The sequence below is a fragment of the Ammospiza nelsoni genome, chromosome 3 (genome assembly GCF_027579445.1).
Source record: "Ammospiza nelsoni isolate bAmmNel1 chromosome 3, bAmmNel1.pri, whole genome shotgun sequence".
Lineage (NCBI taxonomy): Eukaryota > Metazoa > Chordata > Aves > Passeriformes > Passerellidae > Ammospiza > Ammospiza nelsoni.
The window spans coordinates 72,124,719-72,151,457 of NC_080635.1; the positions used below are offsets into that span (position 1 = coordinate 72,124,719).

The 26,739-nt window shown below is 37.1% G+C and overlaps 1 protein-coding gene across 2 annotated transcripts in view; it reads left to right on the forward strand.

The window, feature by feature from the left end:
• ATAD2B (ATPase family AAA domain containing 2B) overlaps positions 1–26,739 on the forward strand; it is a 73,893-nt gene that overhangs the window by 12,314 nt on the left and 34,840 nt on the right. For both annotated transcript variants that reach the window (XM_059468819.1, XM_059468820.1), the window contains exons 2-16: positions 3,019–3,173; positions 4,646–4,692; positions 5,709–5,862; positions 7,915–8,017; positions 8,552–8,660; positions 9,830–9,946; positions 10,950–11,025; positions 12,826–12,924; positions 13,836–13,947; positions 14,377–14,492; positions 15,271–15,445; positions 16,204–16,292; positions 17,059–17,218; positions 18,152–18,242; positions 24,067–24,378. In XM_059468819.1, the coding sequence (XP_059324802.1) occupies positions 3,019–3,173; positions 4,646–4,692; positions 5,709–5,862; positions 7,915–8,017; positions 8,552–8,660; positions 9,830–9,946; positions 10,950–11,025; positions 12,826–12,924; positions 13,836–13,947; positions 14,377–14,492; positions 15,271–15,445; positions 16,204–16,292; positions 17,059–17,218; positions 18,152–18,242; positions 24,067–24,378 (1,915 nt within the window). The remainder of the gene's footprint in view (positions 1–3,018; positions 3,174–4,645; positions 4,693–5,708; positions 5,863–7,914; positions 8,018–8,551; positions 8,661–9,829; positions 9,947–10,949; positions 11,026–12,825; positions 12,925–13,835; positions 13,948–14,376; positions 14,493–15,270; positions 15,446–16,203; positions 16,293–17,058; positions 17,219–18,151; positions 18,243–24,066; positions 24,379–26,739) is intronic.

Below are 26,739 nucleotides of genomic sequence, written 5' to 3' on the forward strand. Positions count from 1 at the left end.
TCAACTTTATAGTAGCTTTGTCACTACTTCATGATAAAACATTTTTTGTGTTAGTGCATCTTACACAGCATGTACTCCAATATAGGTTAATATTTGGACTTGAGTATCTTAAGATTTAACTTGGTTTATACTTGCTGAGTTTGTGCATAGAGTTAATATGCAGGCAAGTGAGGCTCAGCTGAAAATAATAGCCTAAACAAAGAATAACCTAATTAAATAACCCCCTTAATTGCTAGTCTGGTTCCTTAGGCAGCTGCAAGGAACTGATCGCTCACGTGATCACACCGACAGCCTGCTTTTCCAGTTTCTGAAGCTATTTGCCAGTGTATGTTCATTTGACAGCATTAGAGTTCTCAAAGATACTCAACTTTTATGAATTTTGTGAATATTTGTAGCAGAGGGAGACCTGAAATAGCAGAATTTGTCTCCATTGTCAGTATTTTGTTTTAACTGCAAGCTGACAGGACAAGATCCTAGCTGAACTTAAGACTTGGGACCAGAGGCAAGGCACTGGAGGAAATGCAGAGAAAGGTGATGATAGGGGACTCTGAGGAGTTTGGCTTTTTGCATGAAAAGGGGTAGAGATGGAATACAGGAACCTGTGCATTACTAATTTCACTGCTGGCAAATAGTTTTTATGTTACTGCTTGTAAAGCTTTGTTACATGCTGCTTCATCTTTCCTAGTTTCATTTTCTCTGTCTTGTTTAGCCGGTTTTAAACTGGTTCTGTGGCTTACCTTGAAACTCTGCTTCTATCCTTCACAGGGGAGCTTGTGTAGTTTTGGAAAGTAGTTACTAAGCAGGGTTGTATTTCTCTAAGTTCACAAGTAAACTGATAATAAAGCAGGAAGTATATGCACAAATACTTACAGTGTTCAGAAGTGAATATGAAAGCTACTAAAATTTTGTACAGAGTTGGTATTTTGTAGTTTCAGAGTGTTATAGAAAACAGCCAGGTGCTGCCCATATATTTTGTAGGGCTGTGCAGGCGTTTTGCATTTAGGAGTGGTGGTAGTTATTATCTTTTGTACTTGTGTGATCCCTCAGTGAAATTATTAAGATCACCAACAAGGTAGGAATTTCATCTAAAAGAAGGAAAGTGAGCTTTTGAAGCTTTAGTGAGCTGGTCTGCTTTATGGATGGCTCAGAGAAACATCAGAAGAAGATCCGAGGAGGTTGGAATGGTGCTGTGTAGTCAGGCCAGGAGTGCATGGGCTCTTCATGTGTCACAGTGATGCTGAGCTGTCTTGTCAAACTGCACCCATACATTTGGATTTCACTTTCTAAATACTGTGCTGTGTTATTCTGTCTTCCTCTCTTAAAAGATAAGCCTTTTTTAAAGTTTTCTGAGTATGTGCCATGTAATGTTGAAGTATCTGGAGTACAAATCAGATTGTTGTTGTTACTAAGCCTGATGAACAAATGGGACTTCTGTGGTTATCTCCTCGTGTTCAAGTAAAACTATCTCTTTGTCATAGTTCAAGTTCTTACTAACAATTCCTGGACCTTAATATTTGAAAATTGGTTCTCTGTTGTTGCAATAAAGGATATTCAGTTTTTGAATCATAGAATGGTTTGGGTTGGAAGGAACCTTAAAGATCATCTAGTTTGAAAACCCTTGCCATGGGCAGGGGCACATTGCACTATCCCAGGTTGCTCGAAACCGCATCCAACCTGGCCTTGAACACTTCGGGGATGGGGCAGCCACACTTCTTTGATCACCCTGTGCCAGTGTCTCAACACCCTCACAGGGAAGAATTCCTTCCTAATATCTAACCTAAACTTGTCAACTGTCGGTTTGAAACCATTCCTTGTCCTATCAATACATGCCCTTGTTAAAAGTCCCTTTCCAGCTCTCTTAGAGTCCCTTTAGGTACTGGCAGGTTCTTTAAAATCCCCCTGGAGCCTTCTCCAAGCTGAACAACCCCAATTCTCTCAGCCTGTCTCCACAGCAGAGCTGCTCCAGTCCTTGGATTGTCTTTGTGACTTTCTCTGGACTCGCTCCAACATTCCCATGTCCTTCATATATTGTGGGCCCCCTGGCTGGACACAGGACTCCAGGTGAGATCTCAGGAGTGGGGGCATAGGCAGGGAGAATCCCCTCCCTTGACCTGCTGCCCATTTTGCTGCTTTTGGCACTTTGGCTTTTTAGGCTGCAGGAGCACAATGTGGGGACCTTCTTGTCAAGCAACACCCCCAAGTCTTTCTTTCCTGGGGTGCTCTCCGTCCATTTTCCACCCAACCTGTACTTGTGCTTGGGATGTGCTTGCCGGACCCAGATGCAAGACCTTGCGCTTGGACTTGTTAAACTTTGTGAGGTTTGCCCAGGGTCCCACTGAATGGCATCAAGACTGTTTTGATGAGCTAAAATTTGTAGTTAATAGAATCCTGGTTTTATGTTTTGTTGTGGTAGTTCATATAAATAGAAGCAGATCCTCTAAAGTTTGGTGTCTGTCTATTTTTTGTGTACCTTGCTACTGTCTTAGAGTTTCTGTCTCTGTTACCTTTGATAAATGCAATGGAAAAAAGGCCCCTTTTGGTGTACTGTTTAGGCGCTTTTTAAAAGGTGTTAAGAGTAATGTGGTTAATGTGCATAATGATGTTAATGAACATGTTGGACATCTCCTGGCTATGTGCTGGACAGTTTGATGGGTAGAACAAGGTACTGGAAAACTCTTACAGAAGGAAAATGTTTAAGCATTTTAAATACAAAAACAATATCAGCAGAATAAATCATTGCTGTGGTTTTATCATACATAAAAAACACAATCAGTTATACAAACAATACTTGTTCAGAAATACAAGAAAACTGTTATAGAAGTTTAATACTTGAAATGAAATATTTTCATAGTTTCTGGTAATGTTTTCAGAATAAACACGTTTAATATTGTACACAAATTGGTCACTGAGAGTTTGACAGACACTTTCCTTTTACTGAGCTCTGAAGTTTACCCTTTTCTGTAAGGATATCTGCAAATGAGCCAAGTAAGTATGATCTGATGCTTTTTTTCTTTTCAGAAAGATGAAGGTAGTGATGCTAGTTTGAGTGATAGCCACATATCTCCTCCTGCTAAACGTACCTCAAAACATGCTGATCCTGTGGGCAAAGACAAATCAAAATCACGCGGTACTGGGCAGAGAGAGGAATGGAGCATCTCAACTGGACAGTCCAGGTAATTGGTGCCAAAAGAAGAAGGAACTTATACCAATTTTTTTCTGTGTTGTTATCCCATTTATGCTAGTTCTGTAGTCAGCTGCAGCTCAGGAGTGTACTTTTGAAACATGTTATTTTTACAAAATTTTCTTCATTTTAAGACTCCAGGAATGTGGATTGCATCAATTGTCTCATCTGTGTTTCCTTTCTGTGCATATTTGTACAAAAAATAGAAAGTAATTTTATTTGAGATGCAGTCTGAATTTTGGATTCTTGATGCATCCAAATTTAGTAATGTAATTGGTATTTTTATGTACTCAAGCTATAAGAAGACATGATATTTTAATTAGGGAATCAGTGTTACCATCTTTAGGGAATGGGTAACAGTCAAGTTTATTTCTATTGTTCTTCAGCCTAATAAGTAAATTTTACTGAATATAGTCTCAGTCTTGCCACATTTTGGTAACTTGGAGCAGAAGTAATTAATTTTATTTTATAAACGATTTCATAGTATTTTACAAAGCATTCTTGTATTCATAAAGTTCCTCACATGGTTACAGGTAACTATGAGACAATGTACACAGTATGTTCCTGATCCATGAACTTTCAGTTAATACTGATTATTTTGCAGATATGTATTTCATATTTGTGTACATGTCAAAATCATTCTTGAAATGATTTGTATGTAAGAGTGACTGTAAGTCACTACTCCACTTTTGACTGCTAGGATGAAATTTGCTTAAAAGCTGTGTAAATCTCAAGATAGATTTACCTCTTCTTATTCTTATTTTTCTCTTTTAAAACAGAATGAATTAAATCTAGCATATTATTGTGCCATGGTAATTGGGAATGTATTGAAACTTGTGCACCTTCCGTTTCTTTTGTTTCTAAGAGTAGACTTGTACTGGAGCTCCTAGAAATGTCAATATACAAAAAGAAGTATTTAATGCAGCTGGGAGAATTTAGATAGTTATGTCAAATGAAATTTGACCAGGGTACTGAAAATCATATTGTCGCTCATTTAGAACCCACTGCAGTGTGTCTTTGCATCTGAAGTTTTATGTTGGTTCTGCCAAAATCCAAAGCACTGTGCTTAACAGGGATCTTCAGTCACTAAGACTTTTCCCAAAAGTTCTGTTACTTCTACTGGTTTATCCAAAGTGTTGGGATGATGGTTGCCTTTGGAGAGCTATACCAAGGTTCAGTTCTGAAATTTAAGGAGAGAGTTAACAGCATAAGGGCATGAAGAAGGATTAGGGAGATTAATCAAAGAGGTGCTTTGACCGTTGTGGGGATTCGTACAATTGGTATTGAGCAGTTTTGTCCTTACTAAGGTGTTGGGCATGAAGTAGACTCTTCCAAGGCTTTGTCTTGGAGAGGTTTTGAAATCAGAGTATCACAGAGCATTTTACAGTCAAAGTTCTGTTTTCACCGTGCCTTTCGCTTGGCTAAAGAATGTTAACATTATTTGTATGTCTGATTGTCCCATAGGCTAACTTCTCAGCCTGGTGCTACACTACCAAATGGACGTAGCTTATGTAAGTAAATTATAGCAAAGCTTTTTGTATCAGCTTTTGCATTAAATAGTTTTATGTCAATGATATTCAGTGGCATATGTTTTTGATAACTTTACTGATTCCTTTGACCATTTTGACCAGAAAAGTTGCTGCTCAGTTTTTTCCTGTTGCCATCTTGGATACTCTCTGTGGATATGGGGAACATTTTTAGATGAAAATCCATTTCTCTTCTCAATTCAGACCTCTTGGCCATGATCTTGATGTTTTCCTTAATTCCCAAATTACTGTTATGAGCTAATTTTGGCCTTCCTCTCTCAGTTGGTCTCTTTAATTTACTTAGTCTCTTTGCTCATCTGAAATTTGGCCTTCTGTGGTTCTTAACATTACTTAACTCTATTGCTTTAGAGAGACCTGCCTTGTCTGCAGCTCCTGCTACCTTGAACAGTCTTCTTAAAAGCTTGTACCCTACAAACTTGCCATTTCATTGCTTATCTCAGCTAAAACCACTTTGTCTTTTGTGTCCCTTTTTCATCAGTTCTGTCTTGTTTAATTTTGTGTTGACTCTATGTAAAGTGTTATTTCATTAGGCATAATTGGTATTTTATTATTTATTGTGGTGCCTAAGGAACAATTAGCAGTGGGATCTCTTTGTTTGGCACTGTACAGAGTAGCTGGTATAGATTTGCTTGTGAAGTCAGTATATTGTATCTGGTGTTTTGATACTATATTTGAAAGACTAAGAATTGAAACTGTGGGCCAAGTGTGCATTTTAGTATTGATGTTAACTTAAAAATATTGAATGCTTAATTGAATGCCAAATTTTCATAATAAAATAAAATTATCATCTAAGGAAACAAGCTTGAATATGCAGAAGTAACTTTTAAAATAACTTTGATAGGAATTAAATACAGTTCTTTAGTTCATACTATGCTTAATAATTTTTGGTTTATTGTCCTTGCTAAGTATTCTCTTATTAATTCTTGTTTGTGAAAATGTTGTTTCCTGCATTTTGAAGTAGTAATACAAATTTCTCTTAGCTCTCAAAAGCCACCCCCTTCGAGGGGAAAAAAAGGGAGATGGGGACCATGCTTGCATAAACGGAGATATAGAAGTCAGAAAAAGTTGTCGGTCCAGGAAAAACAGATTTGAAACTTTGAATCAGAGTTTATTGTTTGATCAGCTAGTAAACAGGTATGTGGGGATACTACAGTTGTATTCACAAAGCACCTTAATGATTTTTTAAAATTAGAAACCCCTGTGTTCCAGTGCCATGTCTGTGTTTTACTGTGGGGATGCACTGAGACAAGCTAGACTGTGGTTTGAGTTACAGCTGGGTCTGTGCTGTGATTGCCATGGTGTCCATGCTCTAAATGCAGAACAGCTTCCCAGGCTTTCATTGAGGAGTAAGTTACTCTGTCCTTACACATGGATAAAACTGTGTGTTGGCAGTTACTGCAGAGTGCCTGACGGGCTGTAAATCCACACCCTAGTTTGTTTCTTGGTAACCTGTTTATGTAGTGATACCTTAAATGTCATGTAAATTGGTGATTAGCAGCGGTGCTTGGAAGCATTCTAGATTTTGCTTGTATGATTTGATCATAAAATATCAAAAGTTTGTAACTTTCTTTTGTTTTTGTTTTTTACCATTTGTTAATAATTCACATAGGGTGGGTGTCACTTTTTGACATTTACTGTGCAGACAAAGTAGGTCAGGGAGGCACGGTCTGGTCTGAGCATAGGAATGGGAGCCAGAAATGCTTTTTCTGAACTATTTTTTCTCTCTAGCCCTGGGCAGGTCATTTAATATGTCCTGATCTTCCCACCTGTAAAACAGGTTTTAGCAGTCACATCTCTGAAAGACTGCTTTCTCCAGAGCTGGAAAATGATGTAAACATTTAATTGTCAAGTATGATCTTTATTTTTAAATGTATTCTGTTGGATCTTTTATTAATTTAATTTTTTTTTCCGAGTTACTCAGTAACTACTTGGTATCAGTGTGCAAACTTATATTGAGTTACATTTATTTTTCTAGTTGCAATTGAATCTTCCTCTCCTCATCAACAGTAGGGAAAAGCCTACCATGAAGTTGTAATTTGATAAGATCATGGTACTGAAGTCTGTATATGAGCTTTTACTTATAACAGTGTGTCCCATAACCATTGGAGGTTTTTAAGAACAGGTTTGACAAAAGTCTGTCAGGAATGATTTAGGCATTCTGTAGTGTGCTCTTGCCTGGCAGAGCACATTGACTTTTCCAGGTCCCTTCCAACCCTATTTTCTTTGGTAGCAAACTGCAGCATGATTTTACTTGAAATGGTTCTGTCACTCATCACAGATATTTTGGAAGAATTATTTAAAATGGAGAGGAGCTCTCATAATGAAAGTGTGGCCTTACTGACTTACATCACCAGAACTTCCACTGTCTTCCTTTTAGGCAGTCTTTGACTGTTTAGATTTACTTTTAAACACCTTGAAAAAAAGGAAATGGAGGTTTCTGTCTTCGTACAAATATTATGCAAATATAGCAGAATTCCAGTTAAAAGCTACTCTAATCACCATGGAGAGCAGTAATATGGTCTTCAGGACAGGTGGCCAAATAATTGACTTGGCCTGGCTAATACTGTGCTGTTCTCTTCTTTAGCAGTGAAGCATCTTGGCCAGGGTTATCACTTACATACCACTGCTGTTTTGACAGCTGTTTACAAATACTCCAGATAATGAAAATGCTAACTAAATAGTAGATGGGAAATGATCGTGAGGTCAAATACTGAATGATGAGATTCTAGATGTTACTGATTTAATAAAAATCCTATATGTTCTAAAGTCTCTTTGAGGCCAGGGTAAGAAACTGTAAAGCTTATGGGGTGGAGGCATTAATTGCATTCCCATTATTATAATTATATAGATGAAAATCTTTACTTTCTTATTTTTCAAATTTAATCTTGCCTGACACCTAATCTAATGTCTCAGCAGTTGCAGATTTATATGCTACAATTTATACTGAGCCAAATTATTTTTAAAAGTTTGTTAAAATACTACTCTCTAATTTGAACTCCAGACTTAAATAGCATCAGCATTTTTTCTTTTACATACTTACTAGTTTATATTCTTTCAATTTTGTTATGGTTAGGTTTGTAGTTAATTGATAGACAACTTAAGATGTTGAATGCTATGTCCAAAGTTCTGCATGGCATTGTTTAAAGGCTGATTTTTTGTGTGTGTTAACTGTTGCATATATTTTAGTACGGCTGAAGCTGTCCTGCAGGAAATGGATAATATTAACATCAGGAGGAACAGGCGATCTGGGGAGGTGGAACGGCTGCGGATGTGGACAGATACTGAATTTGTAAGTGCAGAGTTTCTGAGATCTTGGATAAAAGTCATATCAAGGCAGAGCATGTTTTTTTTTGCAAACACCATACATTTATCCATAGCTCTGTCTAATGGTTTATGATTTTCTTTGATGGATAACATGAAAAAAACATGATAAACTAAAATTCAGAACTTAATTAGCAGATATACACTACATTGTTTCCTTTATTGATAAATTCATTGTCGTGCTCTCCTGATGTGCTGTGGTGGTTCTTTGGTTTGAAGCATACTCTGGTAGCCTGGAAGCAGCAGGACCAGGGACTATCATCTGCTTTTTTCATGAAAACTTGATACTGATATTACTTTGTATTAGGTGGACTAGGTACTGTCTCAGAGATTTACTTTAGCATCTATTATATAAGACTGCTTTTGTAGTCTACCTATGGAGAGCTCTGCTGGAAAAACACTTGAGAACTAGAGATTGTGTAGAGCATTATTTACTGCACTGGGACTAATACTCAGTGACGTGGGACACTACTGATGGAAGTGCATGTGAATTTTATTCCAGGAAAACATGGATATGTATTCTCGAGTGAAAAGAAGGAGGAAGTCACTGAGGAGAAATAGCTATGGAATTCAGAACCACCATGAAGTGTCCACAGAAGGGGAAGAAGAAGGTAGGGGTTGTAAAAAATAGTGGAGGTTTGTCCAAAATACTTATAGAACAAAGTAATCCTTCCCATAAGATAGTAATATATTGCACTTCAGAAAGCAGAAAAAAGCCTGGTTTCTAAATGTTTGTATAGTAAATTTCCTTCCTTCTGTTTTTCTTAATACTAAGTAATTGGAGCTTTCCTTCCATTCCATGTAACAGTCCTCTGGTGGAAATCAGGGTTTGATGAGTGTAGTCTACAACTATGTGTATTCTAACTGACTTGGTGTTTCTCGTTTGCTGCGTGGCAATTACCAGAAATAATTTGTAATAGTTAGGCCTGCATTCTTCCTTTGGGGTAAGGTATTAATTAAAGTCTCCTTTCTGTCCACTGACATTTTAGGAGGCTTGTAGGTGCACAACTGTATTTGAAATTCTACTTTGCTTTAAAAAATTGAATGAAACTGGTCAGTGGGTTCAAAAATTACCAGGAAAGAAGGGATTGTGCCTAACTTTGATTGCCTGATCAGCATCATGCTTGGGCTCCTTAAAAAATCCTGTTTAAACTTCAGGCATCCGTACAGGTTTCAGCATACTGCATCTCAATTTTTAATTAAAACTGCTGTGGAAGGTATGGTTTGTCCCAATGAATAAGAATACAGTCCTAGTTCTGAGATCCATGGATGGAAGTTCTGATCCTGTTAACAGATGTACCTATGTTGTGCCTTTACACACAAAGTATATAAAGTGTATTTCTGTGTTCTTGGCTTTGTTTAAAAATGATGTGAATCATAAAGTTGTACTTATTTTCATGCTGTGTCAAATATTTGATTTATTGAGGCTCCTATGGGAAAAGAGATGAAAGGAATTATCCTTAATTTGAAGGATAGTTATTGAAGGAAAAATACAGTGGATAGAAGTGATATTTGAAGTATTTTACGACTAAAACTGTTTTGACTGCATTTATTTTTCTTTCTTTTGCCTTTCCAGAGTCTTGTGTAAAAAACTAGAAGGACGTTTGACAATGTGCTGTAGATTTATCATGAAATTCAAAATTTCCACTGATTTGACAATTAGTGTTAATTAATAAATGGGCAGTAATTCTCAGTGACTATTAAAAAGTTAATTTTTTAGGATGAAGGTAGCTTTGACATGAAGTGGAAGTGTTCTGAAAATATTTTTACCCCCCAACAGAGTCTCAGGAAGAAGATGGAGATATAGAAGTAGAAGAAGCTGAGGGGGAAGAAAATGATCGGCCATATAATCTCAGACAGAGAAAAACTGTTGAGAGATACCAGGCCCCTCCAATAGGTGAGGAACCTGACAGTGCTTGACCTGCAGGAGTACCGTGGATGTGGGGAGGGAATAGTTGGATGGCTGTTTCTCACCCCTGACAGAGTAACAGGGATGCAGCGCTGTGTGATTTCCACCCTGGCCTGTTGTGGTTCACCATGTGGATGGGACTGCTGAGACACAGTCTGTCAGTTTGTCAGTGGTGGTGGCATTGCTGCCTCATTGAACTCTGCAAATATCACCCTGTGCTGGCCTCAGGGCTGGGGGTGCTTGGGGTTTAGGTCAAGAAATACTTGGAAGAAAACAATATAATAAATTAGGTGATTCCATAGAAAAAATAGTTACTGTTATGCCTGCTTCTCTTCTTGAGTGGTAAGCCTAATTCATAACCGTGCATAAATGGCATACCAGCAGTTATCACAAATGAGAAATCTCAGGTATTTCAGTGTTCATATGCCTGGCAGCTTCAGGGCTGACAAAAAGCATGTTATTCAGGTCATAGCCCAAATGCCTCTTATGACAGGCTTGGGGCATCAACCACTTCTTTGGAAGCCTTTTGCAGTGTTGGACCACCCTCTCAGTAAAGAAATGCTTCTTCCTGTTAAGTTGGAGTTTTCCCTAGTGCAGCTTTGAACCATTTCTGCAAGTCAGAGGATCACAGAGTATGATTTCTTTGATAAAGAACTGCTGTGGTTAATTTGTTCAGAGAAATTTCAAGACATCCCATATTATCAGCTCTGAAGAGGTTTCAATGTCCTGCAAATAAAATGATAGTGCCCTGGTTGAATTACATTCTGTGCCATCACAGACACTGCTCTAGTAATTTGGGGAGGGTGAGAATGAAATTCCTGTGCCTGCATCAAGCCAAGTATGGTCATAGTGACAAAGCCCCCTGCCCAATTCTTTCTTTAATTTATGCTTTTAGAGAAACAATGATAACCTTATTGATGAAAATTGATAATCCAGCACTTCTGTGCTGCATTAAGGTTAGTTTGTTATTCTTTTGTAATTGATGTTACAGTGCCAGCTCATCAAAAAAAGAGAGAAAATACGCTGTTCGATATTCACAGATCTCCTGCAAGAAGAAGCCATATCAGGTAAATGTCAGTCTTCTGGTGTGTAATTGTTTGCTTTCCTTTGGTACATTTTTGGTAGCTTTTGATTTTCAAACCATTCTTGAGTTAGTTGCACAGTTCATTCACACATGTGAGTGGCTCTTGAATTGTATCCTGGATTCAGATCCTGATCAGCATCCAGACAGGGGTGTCATGGCACTGTATAAACCTACTAGAAGCTTTGTGCTACACAGAATGGAACAGGTGTACTGCAAGCACTGGAAAGAGTTCTGCATGGCACACTGTAGCTTTCTCTATAAGGCTATATATTGAATATTTAAATCCAATGCATCAGTTTAACAAATATCCCTTTTCTGTTCTATAAAACTGAGCAAAGCAGGTTAATGTTTTTTGTTTTCTTTCTGTTCAAATTTCATGCAAGAATTTTCAACAATTTAATAAAATATTTAGCAAGCATAATTTTTGACTCTTATGTTGTGTGTCAGAGAAGTCTGGAATGTATCAAGTTGTCTTGGAAACTGTCAGTAGGCTTTATGTAACAAAACAGATGAGATTACAGCTTAAAACATTTTTTAAAAAATAAACTTACTCAAAGCTTCAAAAAGACAAATCTGTCCATGAGCAGAATCCAAGTAAATGAATACTAGTCATAGCTGAAACTCTTGTCTTATTGCTCAATTTCATGGCATAGTGAAAATATATAAAGTAAATAAAGTAATAGCTGAATCTTAGGATTCTAAAGTTTCTCTGTAATACAGATAAGAGTTGGTGGTTTGATTTTTTTCCTTGAAGAGCATATCACATTTTTTGGGTAATACCTGGATTTGTACTTGTACTTACTATTCATATGTGAAGAGTGTGAAAGTTATTATCCCTTTGGTTTTAGCCTGCTCATTACTTGGCCCTCATTTTATCCCTTCTTGTCATAAGAAATCTTCCCAATTGCTTGATATTCTCTTTGATATATTTTGAAATGTATCTCATTTTTGGTCAATGAACAGTAAAATTGATAGACCATGTTATCCATTGGCAAAAAACAGTTAATTCAGTGCACTATCATGTTCATACAAATAATGCAGCTTTCCATATTCACTTAAAATCCAAGAGTTTTTACTATTAACCAACTTCTTCACGCAAAAGTTCTTGAGTATTTCAACCAATACCAAATTCAATGCTTTTTTGTACAGAAGATTTAATGTACATTCTCTAGTATTTCTGAAATACTCCTTTTTGTGAAATACTGTGATACTAAAATAAGAAATGGTTCATTGAGACTTGGGATAGTAATTTTACTTGGATTCAGATTAGAAGTAAAGGTATTTTGAGAGCCTGTTCTGCTATTCAGAATTAATAACCTCGTAAAAAGAGATTATATACTTTGTGAAGTATGGATTTTTTTTCAAAGAATATGTAAAGGAAGCATCAAACTGAGTAAGGAGACTTCGGTATGTTTGTTATGTTAGAGGTGGCTAAAGTAGTTGGAAATTTTCTTAAGTACAATCGCAGCTTATTGACTGAATATTCAAATCACATTGCTGAGGTAGCATGGACTGGACCACACATTTTATAGGGCTCGGCTGTTCTAATAATGTTCATGTTGAATTCACATAATCGCTGTGGCAGTAAGAGCTATTGTTTCCCTCTCAGATTATTTTGATACTTGATGATACTACATTATTTGATGAAGCTAGAATTTGCATACATCTCTAACCTGAACAATACTGTACTTAGCATTTCAGTTTCATTTTTATAGAAGGACCAAAACATGCCATTCCACTGCAAAAAAGACTGAGTTTTCTGTTTGTTTTGCCACTTCAATAGGAGAAAGAAGCACGCCATTCACAGCAGTGATACAACCTCTTCAGATGAAGAACGTTTTGAAAGAAGAAAATCTAAAAGCATAGCCAGAGCAAGAAATAGGTATCAAAACATCCTTGGTCTTTAGAATTGTTTGATCTTATTATTTATGAGAAAACAAGCAGAACTACTTTATAATGTTTTATGAGTTCTGCAGACTTTTGATTCTGCCGGTAATTACCTGCAGATGTGGTTTAGGAGGAGTGATGGTTATATATCAATTCAGGTTTTGGAGTCTTATAAGTAGGTACTTAATGATAGTGATAAAAAGATGGAAATATAAGAGTAGCAGTTTGATTCAGTTGGGTTATAAAAATCAACTCCTCTTGGTTAAAATTGGTCTAACTTGGTCCTAATTAATTCAGTTGTACTCTCAGCTCTTCACTCGTCCTGTTGTGTAAGAGTTCATGCATTCTAAACACCTAATGTACTTTTTTTTGACCTTACATGTATTTAGCAGTAATCTAAAAATGGAAGATCTATAAGTAAATTTGTTCACTCATACTAGGTAGGAAAATTCTGCAGGAAAAAAGTTCCCTCATCTTTTTTCCATCTCTTCCTGTCTGCCACGTTGTTCCCTTTCCATTGCAAGGAATTCAAGCAACGTACAATGACCAGAAGTGTAGTTCTGAGTGTAACCTGTCTCTTACTAGTTCCTTTCTTCCTCCCTTTAACTATGTGTTGGCCTGATGTAGTATCTGTGTAGGGGCTTAAAGGAAGCAAATGTTGTTTCTTCTGTGTTCAATCAAAATAATCTATCCAGCCTAGTTCTTCAGATTGAAATATGTGTATGGATGCATAAATATTAAGGAACTTCCAGATATATAGCCATAGTTACCACAAAAAAAGATTAGTTTTGTTTACCAGTCTGTGAAGGTTATCTCTTTATGTAGTAAAAGGCATTTAATCTCTTGTTTCTTCACCTCCAAGCAATGAAAGCAGTATTTATTTGGTGTTTGTTTATTGTTGAACAGGTGCCTGCCTCTAAACTTCCGAGCAGAAGACTTAGCTAGTGGAATCCTTCGGGAACGTGTGAAAGTTGGGGCGAGTTTGGCTGATGTTGACCCAATGATTGTTGATAAATCGGTAGGTTTTGTTAGAGCTTTTTATCTTCCTTCCCTGAATTATGCATAAGCAGAATTCTCCACAGCCTTTTATTGATGTTGAAGTAAATTCATAAAAAAGCTCATTGATTTTTTAAAATATTATTTTATTGTTACCAAAGCTTTTGTCTCCTTATTCCTTTGGACTACAAAGCATTTGCTCTGGGACTTAGACTGGATCTCTGTAGATGTCCAGGCAGCCCTTGCACAGTTAACTTGAAAACCAAATGAGCCTCATGTGGGCAGCCAAGAGTTGACTTTCTTAGCTGGTTTTTCACACATTCAAAATTCAGGAAAATCCTGTTGATCAATGCAATATTTTTTCTAATTTGTTTTCAAATGTTTTATAAGTAAAGGTGCTTTTGGGGAAAGCTGTTACAATGTAAACTTAATATGTTTTTTTTTCCCTAAGGTGTGTTTTGATAGTATAGGGGGATTGAGCCATCATATCCTTGCACTTAAGGAAATGGTAGTGTTTCCTCTTCTCTATCCAGAAATATTTGAAAAATTCAAAATTCAGCCACCAAGGTAGGTGTATTTACTCTCACTGTTGTATTTTTTTAATTAAGCTCTGAGGAATTGAAAACACATAGGAGGTTGATTCTTTCCCTGAAGTGTTTTACAGTTCAAATAGATTTACATATTTGCTACCTTGTGTATCAGAATATGTAATGAGCAGGGTGAAGAATTAAAAAAACCTAGTATATTTTTCTTGTGGGGGGAGGTAACTTTGTGATTTGGTTAAAGAAAGAATTTTCATGTCTTTTATTTAGGAGTACCTTGCCTTTTTTCCCCATTATGTTATTAAATATTTTACTAGATCAAGGAAAAGGCTGATGTTTCTCTCAATAATAGTATACTGGGATTATAATATTTAATAATGTGGCATCTTGGTATGTGATTTAAATGGTGTTTAAGTCAATTGAAAAATTGGGGGTATTTTTGTCACTTAATTACTTCATTCCAAAGAAGTAACAAATATTGATTAAGGTATTACTTAAAATCTAATACTTGAAGAGGCGATATTTAACTAATGTAGAAGAATCCTTTGGAAACTTAATATGCCTTTGATTAATGTTCTTTACAAATCAAAGTTTTACTGATTTGAAAGCATAAAACAAACTTAGATGTTATGAAGTCATGTTAATACTACAACATTTGTATAATACAATACTACTACAAAATAATAATACAAGATCTTAAGTCATTCTTCTCCAGGCTCCCTGTCTTCATTATAAAATTTGACTTGGAGTTTTTCAGGAGACGTAAAATAAGTTTGTGACTGTGTTGATCCATTTATCTTCAGGGGCTGTTTATTCTATGGTCCTCCTGGAACAGGTAAAACCTTGGTAGCTAGAGCTCTAGCTAATGAATGCAGTCAAGGAGACAAAAAGGTGGCTTTCTTTATGAGGAAAGGAGCAGACTGTCTCAGTAAGTGGGTTGGTGAATCTGAACGTCAGCTTCGACTCCTTTTTGATCAGGTTAGAAGAAAATGCATTTTTCTTGATATAATTTCTCTGTATGTTGTGTTTTGTGGTTTAGGTAGCCAAAGGTATTTCCAATTCAAACTAAATAACTGTACATTTTTGTAAATTAAGTAGGATTTTACCAAATGTCATATTTGGATGAAAAGAGTAGGGGAATGCTGACAGTAGCTTTTCTTGCTCTGGAAACTCGGAGGAAGAAGTCTCTTGATTTCTTCATTAATGAAGCAAAGTAGTTTGGGTAAAAATTGGGGAAAAAAACCCAGTCAGTTTGAGTTTGACTGACATGTTCAAGATAAATGCTACAGAGGGGAGTGCATGCTTGCCTTGGTTGTGTGTCTATTTTAGTGTTCTTTTTTGGCTTAGAAGAGATTGGACAGAGTCACACAAAGCAGTAGCTCAAAGAAAAGTAGTTGTCAGACAGAGCTGTCTAAACAAACAGATTGAGTGGATAAGATTGTGTCTTCTGAGTGTCAGGTGTGTGTTTGTCTTTAACCTGTCCAGCACACAGTAAAACTGGTACACTGGTGCCATCTTGCTTACTCAACGTAGACTGCACTCTGCTTTGCTTTGAAACGCTGCTGGAGTTGGAAATTCAGTTTTCCTTTCAGACTTTACACTTTCTAACAAAGATGTCTCAATATATGTGTTAGTTTAGCATGTTAATGCTTTCTAGTGAAACCAGTGTTCAGTTTTGATGGATAAATTAGGAATTAACAGTGAATTCAATTTTTGTTTTGTTTATTGCATACCAGGCATACTTGATGAGACCCTCTATAATCTTTTTTGATGAAATAGATGGTTTGGCTCCAGTTCGTTCTAGCAGACAAGATCAGATTCACAGGTAATATTTCTTCTATGCTGCCATTATCTTGGTATAGGGTATATTATCTTGGTAAACTCTTAAATGTAATTTTTTCTCATTTCACAGGAAAGCTTGGTACTTTTTCTGAAGCCCACTTATACTAGAAAGGACAGATTGGTTTTTTGGTGTTGAAAGTCATCTTTTCAGTCCTTCAGGCAAACTGTAATTTGCTGGGAATTGAATTGCAGTGACAATTACCCTTCAGCCACAATAAGATTTCCACAGCCATTCCTTGATTTGCTGTTTTGTGCTGTAAACAGATTCTGTTACCAGCCCAGTGGAATAACCATTTGAAAAAATGTTAGTCTAGCATGTTGAATTGTAATGTTCTATCAATGAACTGAGCTCACCTATGACTTTTTTTCTTAATGGTGTGATGTACAAACTTATCTTGTGTTGCTATCTTGTAATTTTTTAGAACATTTCTTACAACAGTTTGCTGTTGGCTGATTTTTTTTGTGGCTGTTGATCTCAGTTTTGCTGTGCTCTGTATGGCAACACACTTGTACCTGTCATTCTATAGGTGGTGGTGTTTATGTGTCCATGTCCCTCCACTCTGCTGAAAGAAATTTGGGGCCAGCAGACCAGGAGGCCAGTGGAACTTAGGACACCTGAAACTGTTATGCACCTGTTTGTAGCTTAGCTTTTTTCTTTTTTTCTTTTGAATTTTTTAATGTTGCATTTGTAAATGCAGAAGTTCTTGCAGTGTTCCTAAAACTTTCTTATTCTGAAAACTCTCTTGTAGCTCTATAGTGTCTACTCTTCTTGCCCTCATGGATGGACTGGATAATAGAGGTGAAATAGTTGTAATCGGTGCTACAAACAGATTGGATTCTATAGATCCTGCACTCAGGAGACCTGGTCGCTTTGACAGGGAATTTCTTTTCAACTTGCCTGACAAGAAGGTAAAACCTGGAAAGGAGATTTATTAATAAACATCTGTAGTATACTAAACATTTGAATGCCTGACAACCAAGCTTATGAAATATAAATATTCATTCTTGTTTGTAAGAATGTTTCATTTAGGAAGACATTTTTAGTACAAACAGATTGTATATATGAAATTGTATTGAGCTTCAGATCTTCAAGATATAGCTAAAACTAAACAGAGGTAAATTATTCACAATTAGCTGTATTGCTTATCTCAAAACTAGGGATTTGTATAATGAACCTTAACTATCTGGGGGCTGGAAACTTATGGTAAGACAAAATAACTTTAAATCTTGTAGACTTCTAAGCATGTAAAAAATGTAGATGCACAGCCAGGCATTACAATGCTGGCAACAGGAACATTTCAGGTTTTTTTCTAAATTTACATAAACTCAACCATAATACTTCATGAATTTATACCTAGAATTAAATGTGCTTTGTATATGGATAGATTTATTTAAATTCTATAGAACTTTTAGCTGAAATTGTTTTGGGATTCATGTGTATGTGCTGTGGTACTCAACCTATTAGTTGGTGAGGCCTTTGACAGTAGAACCTGTTACTCATAGGTGCAGTAATTAAAAATGAAATCATAAAACTATGATAATTCCTAATAGAACATGAGTTTTGATCAGTTAATGTATAATAATGTTGATCAAACAGAAATTAAAATGTGAAAGTGGTGAAAAAAGTACTGCATATATATGACATTAAAAAGAAGGGAAAAGCTTTGTTCTTTGGAGTGCTGAAACTATAGAGTGCTAAGTTCTATTTTACATGTCTCATTTACATGCCAAAAGCAGGTAAAGTAACTATAGATTCACACAAATGAAGAAAATTTTTTTCTATGATAGGGATTTGATTTGCTAGTTTTTTAATCTAATTTTTTTATTTTTTTTTTTAATCAGGCACGAAAGCACATTTTGCAAATTCATACCAGGGATTGGAACCCCAAATTGTCAGATCCTTTCTTAGGAGAACTGGCTGAAAAATGTGTTGGTGAGTGCTACGTTGTTAGTACTTTTACTGTAGAGTCTTTCTCTTCTGTGTAAAACTTGGAAGGTATGTTAAATGTATCAAGATTTTCTTATCTCTGCCTTTCTAAACTTCTGTACTTTGAACAATACTCTTTTTGTAGTAACAAGTATGTTTCTGTCTTACTAAAACACCAAATGAGTAGCTAGTAGTCATTTAAAAATACAACCACATTTCCTTTCTGTGATATCACTGTCCTTATATAAGATGCATACTCTTAAAGAGAAGCAAAATGAAGTTGGAATTGGAATCTTTAGGTGGACTTCCCATTAAATTGGTAAATTACAAAAGCGATAGGCAGACTTAGGTTTTTTTTCAATCTATTTACTGAGAAAAAAAAATAGTACTTGTGTGTGGGGTTTTTGATTTTTGTTTGTTTTTTACTGACTGGCATGCTCTCCTCTGACATAAATCCAACAAACTAACCAGCCTTTCTAAAGATGAATTTTTTTTCCAGATTGCTAGCACAGAACAACCTCAAAGTGTAGACATAGGTAGGGGAGAAAAAAAGCACCGCAACATGAATACATTAAATACACTTTTGGAGCTCACAAAGACCTGCTGTACTGAATGGAGGTTGGTTGTTCAAGATAAGCCTGCTGTTTAAATCGAATCAGAAACAAACCCAAATATTTGTACAGTGAATTTAACAGAGGAAATGACCCTAAAGCACACAGCACAATACCTTCTCAACAACTTGCATGCAAAGATACATCCTCTGTAAGTCATCTGCTTGGATGAGCACTGAAGTTTTCAGACAAAGAGCAGATTCAAATATCTGTGCTTTGGAATCCATCATGAGGGAATGTAAGAACTTTAAACTGATCATCAGTCCATTCAGTCAGCTGCAGTACATCCGAATTATCCTCTTCATCCGCAGGGACACCTCTCATGGAAGCAGCATCCCTCCGCTTTTGATGCACAAAGACCTCAACATCTTCTGGTGAGGAGAACACATAACTGTCCAGCAAACTCCAGTTTTAGCTTTGCCGGGTATAGCAGCACACAACAAACCCCTTTCATGTAAATTCTGCTTGAATTGTGCAAACGTGTGGTGCTGCTTAGTGGGAGAGAGGGGAATAGGTGGGAAAAAACCCACAAATGTTTCTTTAAAAATTCACCATATTTTTTCACTGAGAACACAGTATTTTAAAATTTTAGACAATAGGGAAAGCCATTTGTACATTTGGCTGGAAGACATTCTTTGTGCTTCATAAAGCCTGTCAGTTCTGTGGAAGTCAGCTAACAAAAGAAAACATCCTTTTCTGTTTTCCTTGGCTTTCCTGCTCTCCAGCTACTGCGCACTTGACAGTCTCCAGTCTGTATCTTGGAATGTAAGTGTTTCCATACATCCAAGATGAAAATCTTTGAAGTATTACAAAGTCTTTTCAAAACAGCTGAAGTAAGACTGGTGTATCTTCTTCACCTTGAGAATGCCTCATCGTTTCTGTATGTGAAATCTGCAACAAAGATTTAAACAGACTTTTCCAGATTCTTTGTGGCCATTACCAGTGAGACTCATTGGCACACGTGTATGTCTGTGATATAGTTTATACCAGTCTGATATTTCTCTTGTGCACAAGTTTTCTTTAAAAACAAACAAACAACCTTCTTCCCCAAAAACAACACCCTCTCTTCCCCACGTAAAAGCTGCCTAGACTTGGCAAGCTTTTGGCACAGCATGGTTGATACCTCTCTCCAGTTCATCAGACTTGGCAACACTTAACTCCAAGGTTTTGGATCCTAATGAAGAAAACTGCTGAAATACTTCCAAAGCAAATGCCTTTCGGGAAGCAGGTGTATGTGCAACTCAGAACTCCTTACGATCCAGGGGTGTAATTAGAAGGAAATTGGAAGGGAAAAGCCCCAGGACTTGCAAAAAATAGGTTATTTCCTGAGGGTTGATTTTTGTCCCAGGTGTTATGGATTACAACCTTTTAGTGGATTTCTGTGTATGTGAGGATTAAAGACTCCACTTCCCTGAATGGCCTGGTGACTGCAGTGTGTGTGAGACGAAGCAGCTTGGGGAGAGCACAGCATTGCTCAGAAGACCACACACTTCTGTCCTGTCTTTCAGTAAATACACATAATTACTATGTTTTTTCTCTTTACTGGAGATGGGTCCCAGATACTCTTAACTTTATAAATCCCATCTTATCTCTCGTGCTTATTCCCTTGTTTGGGATGGTAACTTTCTATAGCTAGAGAGACTTACCCTTTAAACTCAGTCTTGCAGGAAACAAAACATACTAGCAACTGAAAAAGTGTGAATTCCTCCATCTGGCATTTTGCAGATGAATCTTTTTACAATGGAGTAAGGGTTATTAAAATAATGTTATTTAATGGAATTATAAAGAAACAAACTATTCTGCTGAAAATGCGTGTTAAAAATACTCTGTGCTTATTATTGCAGGAGTGTTTTGTGGTAAAATGATACCATTTAGATTTTTCATTCCCATCCTCATATAATGATGGTAGGGGAGATTTTGGCATTAGCATTCCTGTGTTTCACAGTTCTTTAAAATAAACCTTGTAGTTATTTTTCATCTCTGTCATCTTGCTGAGTTGTTTGCTAACTCTTTTTCCCTGCAGTCATTTTGAGAGTTTTATAGGGAGTTGCACAACATAAAGTGGAAGAAGTGGTCAAAATTGTTCTAAATGCTTCGCCCTGTTCAGTAGCACTTTGTTGTGGGGTTTAGGGTGGGTTTTAGGCAGAAGACATTTTAAAGAGGGCACAATTTCTGCACAGTAGAGGTGGCTGGAAAATTTTGGTGATCAAAGTGCATTCTTTGGAAACCTATGTAGGAATCCACTTATTTGCTGTCCTGCTCTTTGAAAATTGTACTTCAGAAATGTTCAGGAGAGTTTGATGGTGCTGGGTAGAAGAAAATGGGCTACTTGACAGGAATCCTCATTTTGTTCTAAGTTGAGGTGTGCCAGTACCTTTTACTTGGCAAATTGAACATCTTTCCTGAGATGCTTTAAAAATGGAAGCAAATGCACCGAACCCTGAGTTTATATTACAGTGTCAATTTAGGTACAATCTGCATCAGGTTATTTACTGTTGGCATGATACATTTTATTTTGTTTTGACAATACTTCGCTTAAGTTTTTCTTCTGCTTAATCAGTGCGCATTTGCTTTTTAGCAATAAAAAGCTCTTTAATGTTTCTCAAGGTACAGGATTTTTGCAGTTTTCTTGTCACTGAAATGGATGTACAGTATGCACAAGAGAGTCCCTCAAAAAGAGACACCAATTATTAGTCTTCAAATGTAATTGCTCCTGAGAAATGAGAGGTAGAAATGGAGACTAATTGTGTATCTGATCACCTGAGAATTTAATTTTAAAAATAGGCTACAGGCTATTATTTCCTAATTTTGCAATTCTTTGGAGATGTACAAGCGGTGATTAAAATGACTATTAGAAAGTAATGTTACAGCATTTGTTAATAGAAAAGTTGGGAAGGATCTGGCTCCTGAGCTGCTGATCTTTTCACAAAGATACTAAACTAGCTTCTAAGGTGACAGGCATTCAGGGTGCTGCCTATCTTCAGCACATCTTTGATTTAAGCTTTGGTTTAGTACTCCCCTCACTCATTTTTTGTTTAATCTAGTGTGGTTTTTGGATGAGAAGTGGACCAATTTAAATGGGAACTTGACACCTGATACCTAAAGAACAATGCAAAATTTAGAACCCTGGTTTGGTTTTAATGATGCACCAGTAGCTACTGTCTAATAGTTTCATGTGGTTGGAGTGTCCCTGTATAGTTTTGATTCCATGTTAGATGAAAGCTAAAAAACCCTAAATAACATAACCTCAGTGCTGAAAACAATTATTTGTCTATTGATTAATATAGTGGATATATCTGAACATATTTGAAATGTATTCTTTATTTATTTCAAGGTAGCTTGGGAATGTGAATTGCTATATAAGTTTTAGGTAACAGTCATGATGTGGACTCACCAAATTTATACAAGAGTAGCTACTGACCTTTTTATTGCAAAATTGCAAAGCTTTGTTTAAAAATTGCAGGAATTATTCAATATTTATGGTGATTGTCCATCTGGGTTTATTTTTGTTTTTCTTTTTTTTTAATTATTTTCACATATATATAAGAAAGGTGCAGTTTGAAGTCTTGTTCAATTTAAGTCACCTTTATAGCTGAAGAGTGTGTATCTTTTATTATTATCCCCCAAATTAATATATCTGAAAGATGGGGATGGAAAAGTGTCTACAGTCCTCCATATTAATTGCTTCCTTTTTTATTTTTAAACACTGTATATGGAATTACCTTTATTTCTTATTTCTTTATGGATCTTGTAAAAATATATGTGGGCGCTGAAGGAACATCAGAGGCTAAAGAGAGAGAAGCAAGGCAGGCCTCAGTTCTGCAACCTGGTGCTGCCAAAAGACCAATCCTGGAATCACAGAATGTTTTGGGTTGGGAGGGTCCTTAAACTCATCTCATTCTAATTCCCTGCCATGGACAGTGACACCTTCCACTATCCCAGGTCACTCAGAGCTGCATCCAGCCTGGCCTTGGACACTTCCAAGGATGGGACACCTGCAGCCTCTTTGGACAGCCAGTTCAAGTGCCTTATAGTAAAGAATTTCTTCCTAATATCCAATCTAAACCTGCCCTCCTTGGTTTTAATACAAAAATAGAGTAGAAAAAATGCAAGTAATGTAAAACTTTGTGAGGAGGAGGAAGTCTGGTAAAACAACAGTTGAATGAGAATTAACTAAAGAATTGATTAATTACTTTCTATAAACACTTCATTACAAACCCATGAACTTTTATATGGCAGTACCTCAGTGCAACACATTTTCCTATAGTGACTCTAATTCTCTAAATGACTTTTCTCACTGGAATACTGTTCTACAGTTTTTGAAAGATGGAGCTATGGTCCCTCAAAATATAGAGGCATATTGATGGGTCTTGCTGAGAGAGATGGAAAAACTTGAAATCTAATTTCGAGCTCTGGGGAAAACCCCCAAACCATTAGTACTGCAGAAGACTCAGAGGTATTAAGTTTCTCTGTATTTCATAATTATCTGATCTATGTTTTTCACTAATGATGATTAAGCAATTATAGGTAGCCACCTGTAAATACTTATGAAGATAGGCTAAATTAAAATTTTAATGCATTTTAATTTCAACCTTTGGTTATATTAGTAGAGTTATGAAACTCTTAAAAGTCTGAAACATTTCTCTTCATAGTAGAAGTTAACATTTTTCCAAGAATTCAGAGTAATGCTTTTTTTAACAACAGATTCTATCTCTTCCCTATTCTACTCATGAAACATTTTTCTTTATACTGCTCATTTTCTCAGACTGTAAAAGTTTAAAGTTGGTGATGTTCAGTGTAACAGAATTACTTTGCTATTAAAGATTATATTCATGTGGAGGTATTACAGGAAAAAAGGAGGAGAGGAGCTAGCAGGTTAAAATTGCACACATACGTTAGACAATATTAAGGGGAAAGAAAGAGCAATAACAGACCTATAACCCAGGACTGGAAATACACTATATACCAAATGATATAGTGAAAATGGAGGTGATTTCAACTTGCAGTGGAATTAATTTCTTAGCATTCCTTATAAACATGTCTGATTTCTTGATATACAACACTGTCATCAGATTATGACCCGATGCCTTTTGTTAGATGCTTTGTGGACCTTGACAATTCAATACTCCTGATTTGTTTTTAGCTGGATGCATGTTTGCTGCAGGTGTGGCACAGCAGTGCTGTTTCACGGACGGTATTTGTGTTTCTGTGTGCACTAGGGTACTGTGGAGCCGACATAAAAGCACTTTGCACTGAGGCTGCCTTGATTGCCCTGAGACGCCGCTACCCCCAGATCTACATGAGCAGCCAGAAGCTGCAGCTGGACGTTTCCTCGGTGGTTCTGAGCGCGCAGGATTTCTACCACGCCATGCAGAACATCGTGCCGGCCTCCCAGCGCGCCGTCACCTCCTCGGGCCACGCGCTGTCCCCCGTCATCCGGCCGCTCCTGGAGCGCACCTTCAGCAAGCTCCTCGAGGTCTTGCACAAAGTGTTCCCCCATGCTGAGTTCAGCCAGGCTGACAAAAGTGAAGGTATGTGAGGTGGGGTTCTTTTGCAAATGCTGTTTCAACTTGCAAGGATTTCAGCTTCTCCGCCTAGCCTTAAGTCTGGTCTGTATTTCCTTCGGTGTTGTCAGGGTGTAAGTACTATTTGCTTGGATGTTGCATGATTATTTTTGCTGATTCCAAGTTGTTGTAGAATCTAATGACCTGACCTATACAGAGCAAGGTCCCATAGGTGTGAGGGCCATCCATAAAAAGAACTCACAAGTAATTTGCAATTTAAATATAAGAAATGATGGGCATAATTAAAGGTCAGATCTAGGAAAAAAAGGTGAGACAATGTTGCTGAGTGTAACAGGACCTAAAATTGGTGCTCCTGTCCTCAGCAATGGTTAGCTATCCCAAGTCCTTTGCTCGCTGGTACTTTGGGGGGCTCATAGCTCAGCAGGTGTTTAGTGCATGAGCCTATGTAATGTTTATGTGCTAATTCAAGAAGAAAGTCCTGAGTCTTCCATGTCCTTGAACTGGCCTAGTGCGCTCCTGATCCTCCAAGCTGATTCTGTCAGCTTAGCAAGTAGAGAACTATTTGCTGTTTTGTCAAGTTGGCTTTTTTTGCTGAATTAGTGAGTAAAATCAACTCACTAAGGGGTCAGTGAATGCCAGGAACCTGCTGTAGTGGGAGCAGTGTGGGTGCACCAAGGAGGCAGGGAATAAGACGGACTGTGACCGACTTGTTTGGCAATGAGTCAATAGGTTCTGGGGTTTTTCTACCCAACTCTTCTCTCAGACATACTTTAATAATTACTGTTGTAATTTTCTTGGAAGTTAAATGTTGAACAAGATACCTTGGGTTTGAGATTTGTTTATCCTGATATAGTCTACTGTTCTTATCTCGGATCATTCTTACCCCCCAGCTCTGTAAACTGTGCTTGGGCTTGTGTATGATTTACTTGAAAACAGCCCAGTCATAAAGCAAATCTGTGACAGCCATGACTTTCCTCTCATTCCTGTTCCAGGGCATGCTTTCAGCCTGCAGCCCAGGCAGCTTAAGCTGATCCTTTTGCTGGCTGCTGCAGTTCTCCAGCCCAGCTGTGCATTTTTGCTCTATCTTTCCACTTTCTTGAGTACCCCAGGTCCTTTGTTAAACCATTTTAGCCAGAAAACTCATCCAAAAATGATGTATTTATGTGTTTTCTGCTGACTGCGGGGTATCTGGAGGTTTTAACAAGTGTTGGAGTTGGCCAGAGATGGGCCCTGGGAGCACGTGGTGGTGGGTAGAGGGAAATGAGCTGGCTTGCAGCTGCAGTTAGAGCCTATTGGGCTTCTTCAGCTGAAAGGTATTTATGATGCTTAAGTCTCTGTGTGCTGCTAACCTGTTAGTTGCACCCAATTTAGAGATTGTCATTCTTGTTGAAGAATTGGTTTAAGTTCACAATATTTTCTTTGGTTATATTTTTTGCATTCCTATTTATTATTGCCCATTACTGCTAACAAATTGAGTTTGGAAGCTTAAGTTGATTTAAATAGTAGTTTTACTAGATCATTTGCTGCTATGGGTACTTTTAAATGTAGATAATTGATTTTGAAGATGCATGAACTGAGTTTTCTTTTAACATTTACTTTTTTCTTACCCCCTTAAATCCAAGAAAATAGGGAATAACAAGCTTTAAGCTTTGTTAAAACCAGAAAAATCCACTTTGAGGTACCATGATTATACATAAATGTAGATTATACAATAGGGCTTCAAATGTTCTTGAATTCAAAGTCATATATACAGCTATACTTACAATCTGCACATCAGGTTTTCTACATTTCACTAAAAATTCCTCTTTCATGTAATTCAGTGAGTCAGATGCTCGAGCAGGGAATGTCACAGAAACCTGATGCTTGGGATTAAAAGATGGGCTACCTTTTAAAATAATTATGTATTTTAGGGAGAGAAAGCTTTGTCCAGTGCATGAGCATAGGACTTATCTATGTCTGCATTTGGTATTCTGGAAATTCTGTCAGTTCTAGGGACTGTCTGTTTTAGTGAGCCCAGAGGTAGAAGGCCTATGTCCAGTTGATTTGGAGGTCTCCATCCTTAGCTTTAGCTAAATATCCAGCAGCTTCTGTGCCATGTTTTCTGGCTCTTGATTAGCTTTTGGCCGCTGCCTGGGGTCTGCAGGCCTTTTTCATCTTTGCTCCTGAGGAATGATTGTCAGGTGGGTGGCTGCATCACATCCTCATCCCATGGCAGCAGAATATCATTCCTGCCCAGCCTGCTCTGAATTTGGTTTCTTACATCACATAGCCAGCTAAGGGAACCTTTGTTGTCTCTTAACAATTTTTCCTGGAATACTGGGACAGTTTTTCCTGTGGTTTAGATGGCATCTCCATCTAACACTTAAC